This window comes from Halichoerus grypus, chromosome 7 (genome assembly GCF_964656455.1).
Source record: "Halichoerus grypus chromosome 7, mHalGry1.hap1.1, whole genome shotgun sequence".
Lineage (NCBI taxonomy): Eukaryota > Metazoa > Chordata > Mammalia > Carnivora > Phocidae > Halichoerus > Halichoerus grypus.
The window spans coordinates 77,999,198-78,018,425 of record NC_135718.1 but is presented as its reverse complement, the minus strand read 5'-3'; the positions used below and the strand labels follow the sequence as shown (position 1 = coordinate 78,018,425).

Below are 19,228 nucleotides of genomic sequence, written 5' to 3'. Positions count from 1 at the left end.
CTTCCGGCCCCTTCTGTGATCATTTCCTTCCCAGGAGGGCCTGAGCTTGTCAAATGGAACTTGTCTGTTTCAGGCCCCTGAGGAATGGCTGCTAGTGGGGAGACCCGGGTCGGGGCAGGGGTGGGGGTGACGACACACCGAGTCTGTGACACTGAGCAGGGCTTCAGACCTTTTAGGAAGAAAGATCAAGGCAGATAGTCTTTCTTGGGAAAAGATGTTCGTGGCCTGGGCTTGTGACTCTGTCTGGGGGGATCAAATAACATTCCAAAATATAATTGGTTCCCGTATGGCTTGCCTTAGCAATAATAACCATATCTGTACAGCACTTGCCCATCTGCAGAGCATTTTCTCAGGCGTGATTCGCTTTGACCAGGCAACTATGGTCACCCCCCTTTAGAGACGAGGGAGCTGATCCCAGTCTCAGTGCTTCGCCCGAGTTCATACCACTGGTCCAAGACCAGAGACCAGAATCTCCTGCCTTCTGGCCCAGTGCTTTCCCTCCCAGGCTGCTCTCCTGGCGGCCGTTCCGATAGAAGTTAGAAGGTCAGCGCATCTGTACAAGGAAGGCTGACCCTTCCTTTGATGTCTTAATTCTGACACGGACGGGACACAGGCTGTTAAGTAAATGTCACTGGACGCCGCGGCCAACCGCGGGCAAGAGGTTGACCCTGAGCATCCCAGCCAGAGCTGTGGCTAAAAGATGAGCGAACCACATGGGAAGTGAGGGCTCTGTTAGAGACACAGCGCTGTCACCTGTGACGAGGACTCGCTCCATAAAGGAAAGTGCCAGGGGCGCTGGGTGTGCTTGTGGAAGAAGTCAGGGGTGCTTCACCTGGGGTCTAGGACTTCAGGGTGGGGGGACAAAAACCATCCTAGAGCAGGCAGAAATCCTTTGTGGTTTACGGAGGGGAGAAGGGGCGTTTTGCTGGGTTGAGAGTTCTTAGCTTTTGATAGATTCTTAAAGGAGTCTGTGATCCATAAAGATGCAGGACAGCGAATGCTGTAATAATCTATCTGGATCGTTTAGGCATATCTCGCCCCCTTCCTCTCACACCCTTTCGATTTCATTTTATGGTGTTCTGCAGTTTGTAAAACACATCGATTTTCTTGTTCTTATTTGGTCCTCGCTACCATGGGGCAGACAAAGCCCTTGGTACAGGCCTCCCTGCCCAGGCCCCCCACGTGTCTGCCCCCGAAGCCCAGCGGCATGGAGCTGAGGGGGGTCACTCCCCCATTAATACTGGACTCCCGCTAGCTCCCCATTCCTGCCTGCTCATGCAGACATCCCAGTTCTTCCGGAAACCCACACCCAGGCGCTTGTGGGAGTTCTCAAGGGGGTGTTTCCCGTGCCCCCGATTCAGGCCCACGGCCATGGGCCTCTTGCCGTGTGGATGCACGTGGCGCTCTGCACCCACGGAGGTGCAGCCCCTGCCTGTTCACTCCAGCCACACTGTCCTTGGGCCCCGTAGGCCTGTGGCAGCTCACAGACTCTCTCTCAAGTGGGAAGGCAGACGTCCCCCTGCTCTGCGCGAACCTCAGCTGAGGACTCTCCAGCAGTTGCTTGAATCCCACAGCATCAGGGAACTGGACGAAACAACCCTGTGAGCTGAACCCGGGCCTTTCTTCTTCTGCGTTTGCTGGGGTGGCTCCACCAGCGGGGGTTAGGACCACACGTCATGCTGCTTCTGGAACCCTCCAGCCTACAGGGCCTGTCTCTGGGACCCCTACAAGGCTCCTTTTCCCCTCTGGGGATTTTCTGCTGGTCTACCCCAGAGTCCACCACAGTCCACTGGACACGACTCTGCAGCCCCCATTGTAGTGAGGATTCAGAGGTCCCCCCCACCTTCTAGAAGCTTCCTCGACTCCTATGTAAATCCAGTGATAGAAACAGATACCAGGGATATAATGTGCTGCCCACCTCTAAGTAGAGGTAAAATACCATAGTGGGGCACAGTGTGAGCTGTGGAGCCGAACTGGGTTCATGGGCTAGTGATCTGCTATGAACCTGGGGCACATTACTTAACTCTGCGGGCCTCAGTTCCCTCATATGTAAAATGGGGCTGCTAATACCAGGCCCTACCCCATGGGGATGAGGAAAGTTTAAGGAACAACTGGTCCAGTAGTAAATGTTCCCTATATTAACACCCTCCCCCCATACAATGAAAAGACGTCAAGGTCTTGAAGGGACTCTGTGGCTCCCCCATAGTTACATCAGTCTGGAAGTAGCGCAGATAAGATGTTCATCCGTCAGCCAACAAATATTTATCGAGAGTCCTCATTTGCCAACGTTTGTTCTAGCAGCTGGAGATAGAGTGGTAATGAAGACAGATATGAGCTTTCGGGGACAGATAGTACAGCCCGTTTCCTGAACCCTAGTACAGTGGTTCTTTTCCCCATATCAGTGGTTGTCAAGCCTTTTTTTTTTTTTTTTAATATTTTATTTATTTATTGAGAGAGAGAGCGCAGGGGGGAGGGGCAGAAGGAGAGGGCGGGAGAGGCTTAAGCCGATTCCCCGCTGAGCATGGAGCCCCACACAGGAGTGGATCCCATGACCCTGAGATCATGACCTGAGCCAAAACCAAGAGTTAGACGCTCAACCGACTGAGCCCCCCCAGGCGCCCCTTAGCCTTTTTTTTTTTTTTTTTTTTTAAGCCAGATCATTTGTATGTCCGTGAACTCTGACGCAGTATATATAGCAGATGAAAATGGAGCTGCTGCTGTGTAAGGGGTGGGCTTGGCCTCCCTCCCACCTGGAGAGCAGCCCTGAGCATGTCAGGAGGAAGCCACTTAACACTGTTCTTACCACACCATGAGTCTCCGGGGAGAGCTCCCCTTGATGGCTTTTGGGCTGTGTAGACACCGTTAAATTCCAAAAAGTGATATATGTGTATCTCAGAAGGTCGAACAAGATCTCATTCATATGGATACCATTTAATTTTAATCAGTTCATGAAAGTCATGAGTCACCACTGACTGAAAATCTGAAATTTCTGGAGCCACAGACGTGTAGCCACCGTCATCTGCCATCAAACAATTGCACATCTCTTGATCACCTGCATTCCGCAGGCAATATATATATTTTTTAATTTGGACCACGTCTCCCAAAAATACTTGGTTGGTTTTAATTTTCTCAAAATTTCACATTTCCCCTTAAATTAAAAAGCAAAACAAAGCAAAGAAACAAACAAAAAAACTCAGTCTGCTCAGTCCAAAAGCAAAAAAAAAAAAAAAATTTTTTTTTTGAAGTGTTTCTGATGATTACACAACAGGAGTTACTCCCTCTATCATTCAAGGTTCTACTTTCATTGGTTTATTATATCACTTTATTTTTCACTGGATATATAGTTTGGAGGTTGTCAGAGACCCTCCAGTCATAAATATCTCACCTAATTAAAAAATGGAACCTCAAGCTCATGTTCTTGACTGGTGGCTTCCAAGGAGAGTCACGACATGGCGGCCTCATGAGACTTGACCATTTGATGACAAGTCCTTCGCAGCTCTGAGTTGCCAAGGGGGGCTTGAGGGCTTTCCATAGGTACCACCAGCATTTATCCGGCACCTAATGTGTTCTGACCCCAGCGTTTGACACAGGATATCACATTTAATCCAGTAACACTACTGTGAAGATATTTTGCTCATATGAGGAAATAAGTATTGGAAAGGTTAAGTAACTCACCTGAAGCCTGGCTTCAAATCCAAGTTATCCTGGCTGTAGTTCTTGTACTTGTTCTGCTAGGTAGACTTTCGTGTCCTCTAAACATCTGGGATTCTAGAATGTTCTAGAGCAGTTTGCTATTACACCTAGCAGAGCCTGGTTTGGAACCATTGGACAGTGGTTATAACATATTTGTGTAAGAGACAACTTTTTGCTGAAGCTTGAGGTGCTGCTGACATGTGTTATAATTATTTCAAAACAGTTAATCATCTGAGTAATGCTTCTGGATTGCACTGAACATCATTCAGTACAAATTGTGGTCTCAGAAGCCTTTTGCTGTTATATGTTCTTTAGAGCAGTAGCAAAGAGCACAGTATATTTATATGTTATATGCATGATGTTTTTGTAATAGGAACCTGTTCCTTGACATTGTTGCTTTAAGATTATTTTGGTGGAAAGCTGAAAACATGTTTCTTAATTGTGTTTGTATTTTTCTAGGCATGGTCCTTCCTGGTATGTACTTCACTTTCCAAGTAGTTAAATTATTACAATTAGATAGTTACATTAATTAGAAATGGTTAAGAACATAATTAAAAAAATCCAAATGATCCAGTTGGAATTAACAGTTCATGATCCAATCAGTTATAATAGAATAATAATGCTACATTCTTCTGTTGATCACAGTCCAAATAACAGGAAATTTCTGGATCAGATGCAGCTGTTGTTTATAATGTCCTATTTGGCTGACAAAAGTAAACTTGTTTCTAAATTATTGTTGTACATTTTGTCCCTGGGATTTAAAAAAATTATGATCCTTTCCGCTAATTACTTCTACTGGTCCTCATTTAGTTCACAAATCTAGAATTTTTTTCTACTGCATTTATAAAACATTTTTAATCAAGGGATAAATCGATTTTAGATGCAATTTAAATGGATGCACCTGGTTGGATTGTGCATGATTGTATTTTGTGGTGTGATTATGCATGAATTTAATTTCAAGCTATGGTGATTTGATAGTTATAGAACTGAGAATAAATATACACGTTGTTATGACTGTAAACTTCTGCATTCTACCAGAATGGAAAGGTAAAACTGTGAAGGTATCATTTATCTTTGGTGTTGTTTTCATCATGGTTGTTTTCCCTTTAAAAAGCCTAGTTAAGCTCAAAGCCATGATGAGATACCACCTCACACCTGTCAGAATGGCTAAAATCAACACCCCAAGAAACGACAGGTGTTGGCAAGGGTGTAGAGAAAGGGGAACCCTCATGCACTGTTGGTGGGAATGCAAACTGGTGCAACCACTTTGGAACAGTATGGAGTTTCCTCAAAAAGTTAAAAATAGAACTACCCTATGATCCAGCAATTGCACTATTAGGTATTTACCCAAAGAATACAAAAATACGGATTCAAAGGGGCACATGCACCCCGATGTTTCAAGCGGCATTATCTGCAATAGCCAAACTATGGAAACAGCCCAAGTGTCCAATGACTGATGAACGGCTAAAGAAGATGTGTATACCACATCATATATAATGGAATATTACCCAGCCATAAAAAAGAATGAGATCTTGCCATTTGCAATGACATGCATGGATCTAGAGAGTATAACGCTAATTGAAAGAAGTCAAAGAAAGACAAATACCATAGGATTTCACTCAAATGTGGAATTTAAGCAACAAAACAGATGAACACGGGGGGAAAAAAGAGGCAAACCATAAGACACTCTTAATGATAGAGAACAAACTGAGGGTTGCTGGAGGGAGATGGGTGGGGGATGGGCTGGATGGGGGATGGGCATTAAGGGGGGCACTTGTTATGATGGGCACGGGGTGTTGTATGTAAGTGATGAATCACTGAATTCTAGTCCTGCAACTAAAAAAAAAGCCTAGTTAAGCAATAGTGATTTCATTTTTGCTTAGCAACAGTCCTATGCAAAAGTTGTGTGTTAGACTAACCGTGGACTCAGCACACAATGCTCTTTTGCAAAGTGAGGCAGCCCGCTATAAGAGAGATCTCCCCAGAGCTGCAGCACACAGTGGGAAAGGCTGAAAGCCCGAGTCGGGGCTGAAAGCCATGGAGGATGCCTCAGCAGAACGTGACACTGTCGGATGAGTTCCCGTAGCAGAAGAGTTGAGGGAGGCGCTAGGCCAAGCTGCTCATCCTGTGTGGAGTTGTAGCTCCGGGTAGATGCGGTCGGTTGGCATCATTACTCAGTGGAACTCGTCTCCCTCCCCCCCCCCCCCAGATTGACTCTCGACCACCCATCAGGAAGGGCTGTTTCCCCAGGGCAGGGTTTCCCTTAAGGCCAGGAGGAACATGGGTGCAAGGCTACCTCGGGAAGGAACCTGGTGGACCAAAGGAGGCAACTGCCACAGGAAAAAGGAGGCAACTGCCACAGGAAAATGGTGTTGGTTTGCGTTTTGACAGACAGGATTTCTTTGTCCCCTGCAGTTGCTATCTCTATCCTGTGACATTCTTTTTTTTTTTTTTTTTTTTTTAAAGATTTTATTTATTTATTTGACAGAGAGATAGAGAGAGAACACAAGTAGGCAGAGGGAGAGGGAGAAGCAGGCTCCCCGCAGAGCAGGGAGCCCGATGCGGGACTCGATCCCAGCACCCTGGGATCATGACCTGAGCCGAAGGCAGCTGCTTAACCGACTGAGCCACCCAGGCACCCTATCCTGTGACATTCTTTACACTCTAGTAACTTTGGAGAGTATGTAGAAGTTGCAAAGTGATATGCCCGGAGATGGGTTTCATAGCTGACTCAGATCTTAGATCTTTAACCCCATCAGAGGCATTCCAAATGTTGGATTTTGAAGGTTAGGTTTAAAAGACTTCATTAATTTGTGGGACATTTCCTCAAATCCATAAATAACCACATTTGTTTCCTATGGAGTTGAATTTTTCCTTATTCACGTGCTCTGGTTCCTTTCTGAGTCTTGACCTTGGGAATCCCCCCAGATCTCCCTAATCTTGTTCAGTGTTGTACGCTGACGGCGTGCCCCGTTTTCTCATGTGTGACTATAGCAGAGAGACAGACATAGTTGGTGGATGTCAGGTGCCCCCACAGAAGGGGGGGACACAGCTGGCTCATTTCTTTTACATTATCTGGCCTCATTAAGAAATTACATGTTTCCAGAAAGCCCAACTGTAATCTTTGAAGCCCCAGACTGAAAAATAACTACATCTTTTAACCATTTGCCCTAGAAAACATTTAAAAAACGTCCGTCTAAGAAACCCCAAATAACTTCATATTCACTTCGAAAAATGTGTTAAACACAAGCTTTACAAAGTGACATCATCGTCACTAGTTATTGCCAGTTATTGAGCCGAGCTCTAATGTAATGGTGCCCTGAGGGGTTGTTGGCCCCACACAGGAGGAGCCCCCCATGACTTTACTTTTGATTTCTTTATTAGTCAGGGTTCTCCAGAGAAACAGAGGGAGAGATTGATTTTAAGGAATTGGCTCACACAGTTGCAGAGCCTTGGCAAGTCCAAGATCCACAGGGTAGACTGGCAGGCCAGAGACCCAGGGAAGACCTGTAGCTCAAGTTCAAAGTCTGTGAGCGGAGCTCCCTCTTCTTCCTGGAAAGTCGGTCTTCTGTTGATTCCTTCAACTGAGTCTATGAGGCCTATCACCTTATGGAGGACACTCTCCTCTACCCCAAGTCTACTGTCTTAAATGTTCATCTCATCTTAAAAATACCTTCAGAGAAACCTCTAGAACGTTTGACTGAATATCTGGGCACTGCAGCCTGGCCAAGTAGACACATAAAATGAGCCCTCACAGTTTCTAGGTCAGCTTTTAAGTAATTCTCTTGCCTCTTCCTTTGAGATCAAGCTGGTCCTAGGCATGTGTTGTAGCTGAAGATGGGATGAGAAATTGTCTGAACAGCACATCCCATACCGTCCAGTTTGTTGTGTTGTATCCTGAGAAACCAGAATGCCAGTTTACTTAAATTCCCTTTAAAGTAAGACACTTAGTGTAAAGGGGAGAGGAGCTCACTCTCCAAAGTGCATGAGCTCTATAAATCCACTTTCTATGGTTTTACCTCATCCGTGTTTTTTGACTGATGGTTCTCAACTGCAGTTGAGCTAGCAAGGGCTGTGATTCCAGAGAAGTCTTTTCAATACCATTTAAAGGTGATGCCATGCCCGGACCACAGGAAACAGACATCAGGACTCCTTCTTTGGGGTCCTACCCCTTAATGTTAATTGTCTGATTTTTTTTTTTTCAATTCAGTGTGTTGGTACCACAATTAGAGCCTAAATAGATAATATAAGAGATTTGCCAATGTTGTTACAAGGTTCGTTTCCAAGAAAGACTAGAGGCTTTTGTTTGGCCAACCTTCATTGTGTGTAATTGGGTTTTTAAAGATTTTAAACTCTCTGGTATGTTGAGGTCAGGACCGAGCTTTCAAAAGGGAACTCAAAGGGAGATGCCCCCTTCTCGTCCCCCAGATTAGATCACTCACTGAAGCCACCTCCGTGATTTGAAACTCAGCCCACTTTTCACAAATGCCCCATCTCTGGTATTGAGAAGCCTCTCGAGGACTTCTCATCGTAGACTCTCAGGAAATTGGTTGCAGCCAACACAACCATGTTGGATTTAGGCCTTCATAGCCTTTGCAGGAGATGTTTGGAATGGACGTTGTGCACATTTGAGCCATCCTTCAAGGACGGCACACCTTGCATCCCATACTCACTCATCACGTGGTTCTTTCTATAGACGGAGTGATCAACATGAGCATCCCCATTGTACTGCCTGTCTCTGCGGACGATAAGACGCGGCTGGAGGGGCGCAGTGAGTTTGCCCTGACACATGGCGGACAGAGAGTGGCTATCTTACGAGACCCTGAATTCTACGAACATAGAAAGGAGGAGCGTTGTTCCCGTGTGTGGGGGACAATGTGTGCAAAACACCCCCATATCAAAGTAAGTAGCAAGACCTTTGGAAGGGCTTTCTTGATCTTCAGTTTAGGACAAAAATCATTCCTTTTTATTCCTTCATGAAGGACTTAAAAGAAACACCAGGGTCAGACAGAGGAATGCATTTCTTTTTTTAAAATCAATTTATGAGAGAGAGAGAGAGAGAGAGAGAGAGAGAGAGAGAGAGCATGAGCAGGGGGAGGGGCAGAGGCTAAAAGGAGAGAAACTCAAGCGGACTCTGCTGAGCGTGGAGCCCGAAGACGAGCAGCTTGATTCCGTGACCCTGAGATCATGACCTGGCTGAAGTCGAGTCAGACCCTTCACCAACTGAGTCCCCCAGGCGCCGCCTGAGGAATGCATTCCTAGGGCAGGTCTTGCAGGCTGTGTCTTCGGAGATCTTTAGATAGGGGCAGAGAAGTGTCTTTTGTGTTCGGGGGCTGCTCTGAATGAGTCAGTGAGTCCTCAGATGCTGTGATGGCTGGCTCCCTCCGCTAAATGGGAAACAACTGGACTGGGTAGATAATTGAGTCTGGCATCTTGAGTAAAGGACAGAAATCAGAGCCATAGCTAGAGCTTGTGGCACTCTCCATCTTGGAAATTCACGGGAAGCGCATTCCTCATCCAGAGTGGGTCCAACCGACCACTGGAGAGAGACTCAGAGTGCGTGCCTCGTGGTCAGTGACATCCTCTTAGTAAACAAAAATCAGTGCAGAGCAGATGGCGTTAGAGTCTCCAGAGGGAAAGAGCACATTGTCATCAGTGGATATTTTAAGATTGAAAAATGCGTTCATCTGATTAGGATTGTTTTGAGTCTATCCCGCCTAAAGGCAAAATAGGCTAAACCTCCTCAGATTCCTTCACAACTTTTGCTTGGTGGGGGTGGGGGTGGAGAGTCTCATGGAATTGCTGGGTGTGGTCCGTTTCCCATAAAGGAAAGTATGTGAGATTGAATGCAAAAGCCATCCCTTGCCTAGGATGAGAGCATTTGGGTTGAAATTTTAAAAAGCTGTATAAAAGGAGGGGCCAGACTCAAAATAACCCTAGGATCTCTTCCAGCCCCGTGCCCCTACAAAAGATGTTTGAATGAGCCTACTGGAATTGGTTGGGCGGATGTTGGTTTGGTTTCGTTTGTTTCAGTAGTGACATGTTGCAAGGGAGGAAGGGCTTTTTCAAGGCCTCTAAACACAAGAGGTGAATGAGCAAAGCAGCTTCTCATTTGATGGACACAATCATCTACCTTGTAGCTGAGCATCTTGATCCTGCCTCTGTTTCATCTACTCCCTGGTCCTCATGGTCTCGCGATGGGTTCTAATCTTCCGTCAGTGACCCAGAGAGAGAAGAGTGACCCTGCATCCCCCTGTACCAGAGACGTCCCCTCTTGGGGCCTGCTGTCCACATCCACTGTGGTAGTCCTAAAAGAAACGCCTGAGGAAGCTCTCGAGAATTACTTCATCTTGTTGGCAGTGGAGCTCAGAATTTCTTAGAAGCCAGGGAACGCGGTGCTGTGACTTGTGGTCTTGGTCATCTGGTCAGTGACTGTCCCATGAGGTCGTCAGAGGGACTCTGCAAACATTCCCAGTGAGCTAATGGCGAGAAATGGGCCATGGTTAATCTGACAGAGGAAGGCACTCAGCATACACACCACACCCACAGTGTGATGCGTGTTCGCCGGACGCACCACACACACCGTTTACAGGGAAGGGACTTTTCACTGCCCCTTTTTTAGCACCTTGAAATTTACAGTGAAATTTACACTTACAGGTGTTTTTTTTCCCCCCCAAAGTAACCCCTTCCAAAAGTGGGTGGGCCTTGTTGCATTTCCAGTGGCCCTGGGAGTACTTGGCTGGGTCAGTTCTGGGGGTTGGCACTGAGCGCTCCTTATGAATCTGTGAAGGTTGGGATCCTGGCGTTAGAGAAGTATTCGGGGCTCTTTCCGGGCTGGCTCCGCCTGCAAGCACCTCACCCCCATCTGGCTGCAGCCAAATCCTGGGCGTCTTCCTCCTCCCGTGTTCGTTCAGCTGCTGGGTCCTGGCGATCCCCCTCCCCACGGCTGGCTTGACGTTGGGCACTTTTCTGTTCCACCTTGGGCCAGGGCATCCGTTCCCCCCGCCGTGTCCTGCCTGACTCCAGCTCGGCCTTGTCCGTCCTGCAGCTGGTGCATCTTGCCCGACCCATCCCCGGCTGGTCATGCTCCATAGCGGGCCAGCGTGTTGTCCTCTCCTGCTCCTGCACATGCTGGTCCCTCAACCCAGACACTGTTCCTCCCACCCCTGCCACCTCCCCAGGCTGCCACCCCGTTCCTCCTTCCTCCCCGTGACCCGCGTGACGGGATGTGCCTTCTTTATGCTCCCAGAGCACTTTGCCCTTGTGCGGCCCCAGCTCTTCCCGTTTTGTCACCTGCTCAGCCTTCTGCCAGCTCAGGAGATGAAGGGCTGTCTTGTCGGGCCGGGCTCACCCTGCAGGCAGAGCTCGGGAGGCAGCAGGTGCAGTGGGAGGAGCAGCCTGGCTTGGGGGGTCTTGGGCGCGGTGTCCTGGCCTCTGGCAGTGCCTGTGTGTCCTGGAGCGCTGCCGCTTCTCTCGTCTGCAAACGAGGCATGAAGTCCTATCCTTTCTACCGGACAGCACAGAGATGAAGGGATGTTCTCCACGGGGACCGCCTCAGTTTTCTGCCTCTTGAGCCTCATCTCTGAACCCTTTCATTGTGACCCTGTTTTCCTGAACACCTGCCATTTCTCACGTCCTCCTGGTTTCTTGCCCCCTCCCTGTTCCCTTTCCATTGTGACGAGTGTACCTCCCCATGCTCAGCAGCTGCTCCCGCTCCAGCCCATGCACCCCGCCTCCTCCCCAGGCTGTGTCTGTGGGGCTCCTCAGAGCAGCCGCCTCGTCTTCGTGCTAGGGTCTGAGCTCACCCACTCCTCCTTTCTGCGTTGCTGTTGCCTGTGATTCCAAGCGCGGATGCCCTCTCACACTTCCTTCGACTCTCCGAAAGCCCGTCCCTCATTTCTGTCCGTGCGCCCAGGTCTGCAGACTCTCCAGCGGTGTCCCCCCGCCTGCCTTTAGCAGGAGGCGCAAAAGGAGCTGGGGGCCCTTAGGCCACAAAGCCTGGGAAATGGGGCAGAGCCACGGAACCTCCCTTCCTGGTAGCGAGAGCTCCATTCTGGGGACAGTTGGGCCATCTTGGGGAGAGAAATGCCCTTTGCTTCTCCCCATCTCAGAAATGCCAGAAGCATAGTTCAGCATTGCTCATCAGATAGACACACTTTTTAGGCTGAGTTGTGAACCAAACTGGACAGATGGCGCCTTCACCAACAGAACAATATAGGGTGGACCCCTAGCGTCCAGCATGAGTTACTGCACTCCTAGGGATTTGGGGTAAGTCTCCACATTTTATCCGTCGCCCAACTCTGGGCTAGGAGGAGAAAGCAAATGCACAGGTACGGGGATTTGACAGTATTCTTAGTAAGTGATTTTCCTCCCTCCATCCCACACAGCCGTGTTTTTCCTTTCCGTTGCTGTGACCACCCTTCCCGCCAGGCTCACCCCTCACGTTTGTGGGGCCCTGGGCAAATGAAAGCCCACATACCATATTTAAAAGTTACCTATCGAACTAACAAACTCTTAGATAAACTATGTTCTGTCCTTCTACGTTAAGAATAACCCAGAAGGTCAGGTTCAAATTTAAATTCTCCACCAGAACATGGTGCTGTGTGAAGAGGTGGCTCTCGACCTGCCACGAACCCTCTTTCCTTCTCTGCTTGGCCTTGTCCTGTACCAGGAGGGTGCCCCAGGCCGGATGGCTGAGCTCCACCCACAGCCCCCGTAGACTCCCCTCACTCAGCCCCTCCCTGGAAATAGGGCTGCCTCCCCAGCTGTGTGGTCCACCCCAAAAGACAGGCTGGGAGAGGAAGCGTGTGGTTCCGTGTCAAGGTGTGCATTTTCTGTTCCTCACTGTCCCCCGAAGTCACTTCAACAGAGACTGGGTATTGACAAGTGAGGGTGTTAACAGTAACCTCTGTGGTTTTTTTTAAGAATCTTAATAGTTTTAGATTTTACATTTAGGTCTTTAATCCATTTTGAGTGAATTTTTTTACAGGGTATAAAATAAGGCTCTAACTCTTTCTCTTTGTATGTGGATATCCAGTTTTCTCAACACCGTTTGCCAAAGAGACTGTTCTTTCCCCATCGAGTGCTCCTGGTGCCCTTGTCAAAGATTATTTGAGAAAAATAAAGTTTTAGCTACTTAGTCTGTGCTTAGCCTTGGATGTGGATTTGGCAACATATTGCTGCTCTTTGGACATTTTCTTTTGTTTTCAAATTAGAGGTAACAAAGGATGCTTCTTTTCAGAGTTTCCTTAGAAACTGTGCTCAGCAATAATGAACCGGTAGAAAACAACTTGCCTGATTTCCCCCAGCTTCTCTATTTTGGGTCCTTACTGAAAACAGTCTAAGACACATCAGGCTGTATTAGGGATGTGCTGGCGGTGGTTCTAAGAGAGTGGCTCGCAGAACACTGGGGGTCCCGAGACCTTTCCACAGAACCCCAGTCTCAAAACTGCCTTCGTAATGCTGAGACATCCTGTGCTGTCTTCACTGGGCTGACATTTGTACTGCCCGTGCCAGAGCAACGTGGGCGAAACTTCTGGCCCCTTGGACTCAAGATGCCTGGCTCAACTTAGGTCGTCCCCTCAACACCAAGCACTTGCAGTAAAAACAGGGCCGGCTTCAGTTAAGAATGTTCTTGATGATGAGGTGCTTGGGTGGCTCAGTTGAGCGTCCGACTCTTGATTTCGGCTCAGGTCATGATCTCAGGGTCGTGGGATCGAGCCCCAAGCTGGACTCCCTGCTCAGCGCTGGGCGTGTGGAGTCTGCTTGAGATTCTTTCTCTCCCTCTGCCTCTCCCCCGCTCTCTCTCTCTCTCTCTCTCTCTCTCAAAAAAAAGAAAAGTATAAAAGGGTTGAGAGACCAAAAAGTTTGAGAAATACTGTGTTAGAAATGCTTAAGAATGGAAGGTGGTTCTTCAGGATTAACCCAAGGTTGGTCTAGGAGAAAATGGTTTTCAGATAAACTAGAAGTCAACACTCATCTCCAACAACTTTACTCATGGTCTTTCTAGATGGTGATGGAAAGTGGGGATTGGCTGGTGGGTGGAGACCTGCAGGTGCTGGAGAGAATAAGGTGGAATGACGGGCTGGACCAGTACCGCCTGACGCCTCTGGAGCTCAAGCAGAAATGTAAAGAAATGAACGCTGGTACGTAGACTGCCTTGCGTGCCTTTGTCAGTCCTCCTCCCCACCCTCTGATTATAGAATTCGAGATACCAGGAATCTGCCATGTCTATAGTTTCAAAAAGCTGGAGACCTCTATGGATGTGTGTATTGATACGGACTGGAGCAATTTAGAAAGTTGAAGTACATCCACATATTGGAATAGGATGCAGCAGTTAAAAATAGGCACAGACACAGAAAAATACCCAAAGTGTATTTATTCAGCAAAAACACAAATTGCAGAACAATCTCTACAGCGTAATTTTGGAAAACAAAATACAGTAATTGTTCTTAAAACCCTAAGCTACTTCTGTGTCTAGAAGCAGAAGTCTCTAGGGCACGTGCCCCAAACCACAAGTGACAGGTGCCTCTTGGGGATGGAGGTAGACCAAGGGGCGGGAAGATGTTCACTTTATAAATTTTGAAAAAGAGAGAAAAAGTAATGGTGGGATTATAGGTGGTTTTTATATCCTGTTTGGGGCTTTTCTGGATTCCCCACGTTTTCCATGATGATACGGTATTTCTTTCATAACTAGAAGGAAATGAAGGCTCTCAGGAGCCCGTCACTAAGTGTAGTAGTTTTGAAGATTTTTTTTACAATGAAGGTGAAATATGTTTTTACGTCTTTAGGTTGTTAAAACTTTTCCCAGGCCCCAGATGGCGCTGGTCGTTGCTCACCCCCTAGGGGAGTGAGCCTGAAGCAGAGGGTGACGTGGGGACTGAGTGGTGCTTGGCGGCAGAGGCCCTGGTAATAGATGGCTTCATTTCCGAGGCAGGCTCTCCCATTAGGGCTTCCTGCCTGTGTGTCCTGTCCGGTCTGGTGGGTGCCTTTGGAGTAACCAAGTAACCCCCAAAGACCCAGGTGGATTCTCCAGATGACTTTCGAAAGCAAGTGGGCATAGTGAATGCTCTGAACAATTAAACATTGCTGTTTCCTTTCTTTCAAGATTTTTAAAAAATTTTTAAGTCATCTCTATACCCAATATGGGGCTCGAACTCACAACCCCAAGATCAAGAGTCACATGATCTACTGACTGAGCCAGCCAGGCGCCCCTTCCTTTCTTTTAAAATTCAGGATCTAATTGGCTTTATTAAACAATTCTAGCAAGCAGAGGGGAGCTCCCCCTGCATTTTCTTTCTTGTTCTTGTGGACAAGCGACAATGTGCATTTTGTTCAGCTCGGCCTTTGTACGCTCCTTTCCCAGATGCGGTGTTCGCGTTCCAGCTGCGCAACCCCGTCCACAATGGCCACGCTCTGCTGATGCAGGACACCCGCCGCAGGCTGCTGGAGCGGGGCTATAAGCACCCCGTGCTCCTGCTGCACCCTCTGGGGGGCTGGACCAAGGACGACGACGTGCCCCTGGAGTGGCGGATGAAGCAGCACGCGGCGGTGCTGGAAGAAGGGGTCCTGGACCCCAAGTCAACCATTGTTGCCATCTTCCCGTCCCCGATGCTGTACGCTGGCCCCACAGAGGTGAGCAGTTCCCTGGGCCAGGCTGGGGGCCTCGGAAATGGGGGCTCAGACTTTACTTAAGAGGAGCCAGTGAGTCTCTGCAATCCTTTTCTCTCATGAGCAGATTCTGGAATCTTCCAGTCTCTCTTCTTTATCCAACTTAATTATGTTTCCGTTTAGTATTTGTAAGAATGCTAGAAACACCACCTCAGACCCATTACACACTGCCTTTGAGAACGTGGAGCTGACGTGTGAGCAAGGAGGATAATGCAGCTTGACTGAGGCTGTAGGGCAAACCGTATCGCACCTCATACTCAATTCCCGAAGTTTCAGTCACTCTGACTGGTTCACCACAAACGCCCGTGAGCGCCCTTAGAAAGGAGAATTCGTCTCTAAAAGCTCGGTGTCCCCTTTTGTCATAGCACAACAAGCCCGCCAAACAGGGATGTTCTCTGTCCCATGGCACCAATTATGTGGGAAGCGTGATCAATTGGAAGGGCCCAGCGCTTTGGAATACCCCAGAGTTTCAGAAATTAATTCTCTTCAACCAGATTGCAGCGCCAGGCCTCCTCATCCTCTCTATTTCTCACTGAGCTTCAGACAGGGTGATTCATTTTGAAATCCCAATGTCGTGTTGAACGAGAATCAATGTCTTTGTATAATCCGCTCATTATTGGCAGTCAGATAATCAGATATGTTGGAATTTGTAATTTCCTTGAAACTGTGATCTATTCTGAATAGGGAGGGACTAGAAAGTAAAATTCACATGTCTGAGTGTTTCTGGTCCACGTGCCTGTCTGGAGGGGTGATTAGGAGACAGTTCTAGGAACAGTTCTCGGGTTCTAGGAAGCTGGGGTCAGGTGGGGGGAATTCGTGTCTAGAGCTCCTACCCTACCTGATGTAGTGAGCGTGAAGAAGAGCATGGGGTCTTAAGACACTCCACTGATGTCCTCCAGCTAGCAGTTGATCCTGGATTACTTTTAAAGCAGAACAAAGGCATCTCTGTAAACAGGGACCCCCGAGCTGGCCAGTGGTGACCAGCATCTCCCTTGCATGATGTTTCCTAGGTCCAGTGGCACTGTCGGTCCCGGATGATTGCAGGGGTCAATTTCTACATTGTGGGCCGGGACCCTGCAGGCATGCCCCACCCCGAGACCAAGAAAGACCTGTATGAACCCACTCACGGAGGCAAGGTCTTGAGCATGGCCCCGGGCCTGACCTCGGTGGAAATCATTCCATTCCGCGTAGCTGCCTACAACAAAGCCAAAAAAGCCATGGACTTCTATGACCCGGCAAGGTAGGTTTCCAGAGGAAGATTCTTTAATCACCATCTGTGGAAGGGCATCTCCACATGCTCCTGGTGGGATGAGTCCCTAGAAGGCCGAGACCTGGTCTAACACGTTCCGTGTCCCCCTGAAGCGTAGCATGGCCCCTGCATGTCAGTAGATGGTCCATCAGTAGCTCTCTTTCAACAAGTCTTCCTTGAGCAGGTGTTAAGGGAAAGGAAGCCAGCGTAGCAGCAGGGGACATGCCCGTGGACAGAGTAGGTGCCCAGGCAGCATGGAGCGTGTGGCTGCCATCATGCCCCTTTCTTCTGCAAGTTCCTTTACTCAAGAGTTAGTGAGAACTGCCCATTCCCGAAGGTGCAGGGAAAGATAGGGTCTGAGACATGTCACCTTGTGCAGGCATCTCTGGGGGCGGGGTGACTTACCCGCTCTGAGCTCTGTGTGGCTGCCCTGTGACAGGCACGACGAGTTTGACTTCATCTCTGGGACACGAATGAGGAAGCTGGCCCGGGAAGGAGAGAACCCTCCAGATGGCTTCATGGCGCCCAAAGCATGGAAAGTCCTGACAGACTATTACCGGTCCCTGGAGAAGAACAACTAAGTGCCCTCCGGCTCCACAGTTTCTTCTCGAAGTGCTCTTGGGTTCTTTTTCCTATTTTTGTGATTACATGCTTTGTACACAATTGCTTCTCAGTGATCGATTTTCATGTTTTATAATGAGGTAAAAATTGTGTCTATAAAGTCAACTTCAATAATATATAAAAGAAAGTCCGAATGAAGACCGCCTCTTAGCAGGTGCAAGCAGTACTGTTATTTCAGAATGAAATTGTGTTCTCTACTGCGTCTGATTACGTAGGTCCCAGGTTTTGGAAAGCTTTGACCGTGTGTCTAAGTTTACTTGCCAAGAAGTAAAGCGTCTTTTCCAGCTTAAGTCTTGCCCAGTGTCACACAGTAACACGAACCAGACTGAGCAACCTCTTCTGTACAACTGACTTAAGGGGGAAAAAAAAATTCTCACCCCTAAACGAGGTGTGGCTCACATGAAGATTCTCGCTATTTCACCTCCTGCCTCCCGCCCCGTCTCCTAAGGGGCTCAAGCCACACCTCGGATCTATGCAACCTAGTTCGGCTGAGAAAGTTATGTTTTCTAAGAAAGGAGGGAGGTCTTACCACCCTTCTGTGACTAGAACTCCAGTTCAACGGTGATTTTTCAGTTGCAGAACACAGGACGCTTTGAGGAAAAGATTGGCACCCAAGGCTCAGACGATCTGGCATTGTTGTGGGAAGTTAATTTTTCTCCTCTTTGCTGTGGTCACTGTGTCCTGGGAGAAGCAGCTTCGGGCCAAACCAGTCCAGACCATCAGACTAGCGAGCTGCTGGAATGGGGAAAAGACCCCAGAAGCCCTTCTGTCTCCCAGGGGTCCCCACCAGACGATGCCTAGCGCCTGCTTCGGGAGCGGCTGAGCACGGTCACAAACTCTCACAGTTGGCATCGTTAGAAAGTACTGGTGACACCCGACGGGCTTGCTGCCGCCGCTTGACCTACAGTCTGGGGCTCCGTCTACACTGTAAAACACAGGGGCTGCCTCTGGCCCCCCTCAGTTGCTTAGCAAAGCTCCTTGCACGGAAGGCACTTACGAAGCAGTCTTCTTGGATGCCAGAGGTCCAGAGTTTTCTAAACCCAGCGGATCTTAGTGCAGCTGGAGAAAATACTTTTCCAAAGACTCATGCTGTGCCGAGACATCTAACCTCTGATGGCTTTACTTCTTGGGAGCTGATCTTTGTACTTTATACATAATTCCTTGTTGCTAAAGAATATATGAAGAAACCGTACCTTTTGTAGCTAGGTCTCTCTGGAAGAGACTTAAACTGGAAAGAGAAAACTGTTTTTTTTTTTTTTTTTTGAGAAAATGCTAATCTTAGCTACTGAAAGTTCTTTTGAGAGTAAATTACACACAATGGCCACAGCAAAGCGTAACTGCCTTGACTAGTATAGTGCCTATGTTGATTTAATCAGAGGTACTCAGTATTTATTGAAAACATGAGATGGAATGTAGTGCCTTAATCAATATATTTTGTGATTTTTAAGATATATTTAAAACTGCTTTTCTGCTGTTAATACTGAGTGCAAATGACTATTTCTATGTACAAATGACGCTTGTTTTTATTTTAATAAATTTCTCAAAATGAACGCAGAGTCCTTTCTGCCTGTGACAGAGTGTGGGTTGGCCACGGGACTGCCGAGGGCTTTGTGACTGTGTAATTGGGAAGAAGAGCAGCAACCCTCTGACCACGATTAAGAGGCTGTTTGCCCATGTCCGAGTCACTTAAAAACCACACGGTGGGTGTAGATGTGCAGGGCTCCTGATGTCCTCAGGGGGACGAGGCTGCTTGGGGGCTCACCGTAGGATGTCACCGCGGGAGGGTCTGACCTCTTTTCTTTCGTACTTGCTCCCTTTTCTCAAAGTACCCCCAGGGAGTGCTCCAGCCGGGCTGGGAGCGGGCTTTTGCTGTTGTCTTGTTTTCCATCCACTCCCGCACAGCCGCCAACCTCAGCCATGGCTCCTTTGTCTTGAGCCGGGTACCTGTTTCCACCCCTACTTCCTGTGGCCTGTGGGCACCTGGCAGTCTGGGGC

At 48.2% G+C, this 19,228-nt stretch overlaps 1 protein-coding gene across 2 annotated transcripts in view; it reads left to right on the top strand.

Annotated features, from left to right (window-relative positions):
* Window positions 1-18,783, top strand: part of PAPSS2 (3'-phosphoadenosine 5'-phosphosulfate synthase 2) — a 66,915-nt gene extending 48,132 nt beyond the window's left edge. Inside the window, exons 8-13 of one of the 2 annotated variants that reach the window (XM_078077797.1) lie at window positions 4,153-4,167; window positions 8,390-8,595; window positions 13,703-13,838; window positions 15,059-15,327; window positions 16,374-16,603; window positions 17,052-18,783. In XM_078077797.1, coding sequence (XP_077933923.1) covers window positions 4,153-4,167; window positions 8,390-8,595; window positions 13,703-13,838; window positions 15,059-15,327; window positions 16,374-16,603; window positions 17,052-17,193 — 998 coding nt within the window. In that variant the 3' untranslated portion in view covers window positions 17,194-18,783. The remainder of the gene's footprint in view (window positions 1-4,152; window positions 4,168-8,389; window positions 8,596-13,702; window positions 13,839-15,058; window positions 15,328-16,373; window positions 16,604-17,051) is intronic. The other variant, XM_036123419.2, reaches the window with a different exon arrangement.
* The last annotated feature ends 445 nt before the right edge of the window (window positions 18,784-19,228 follow it).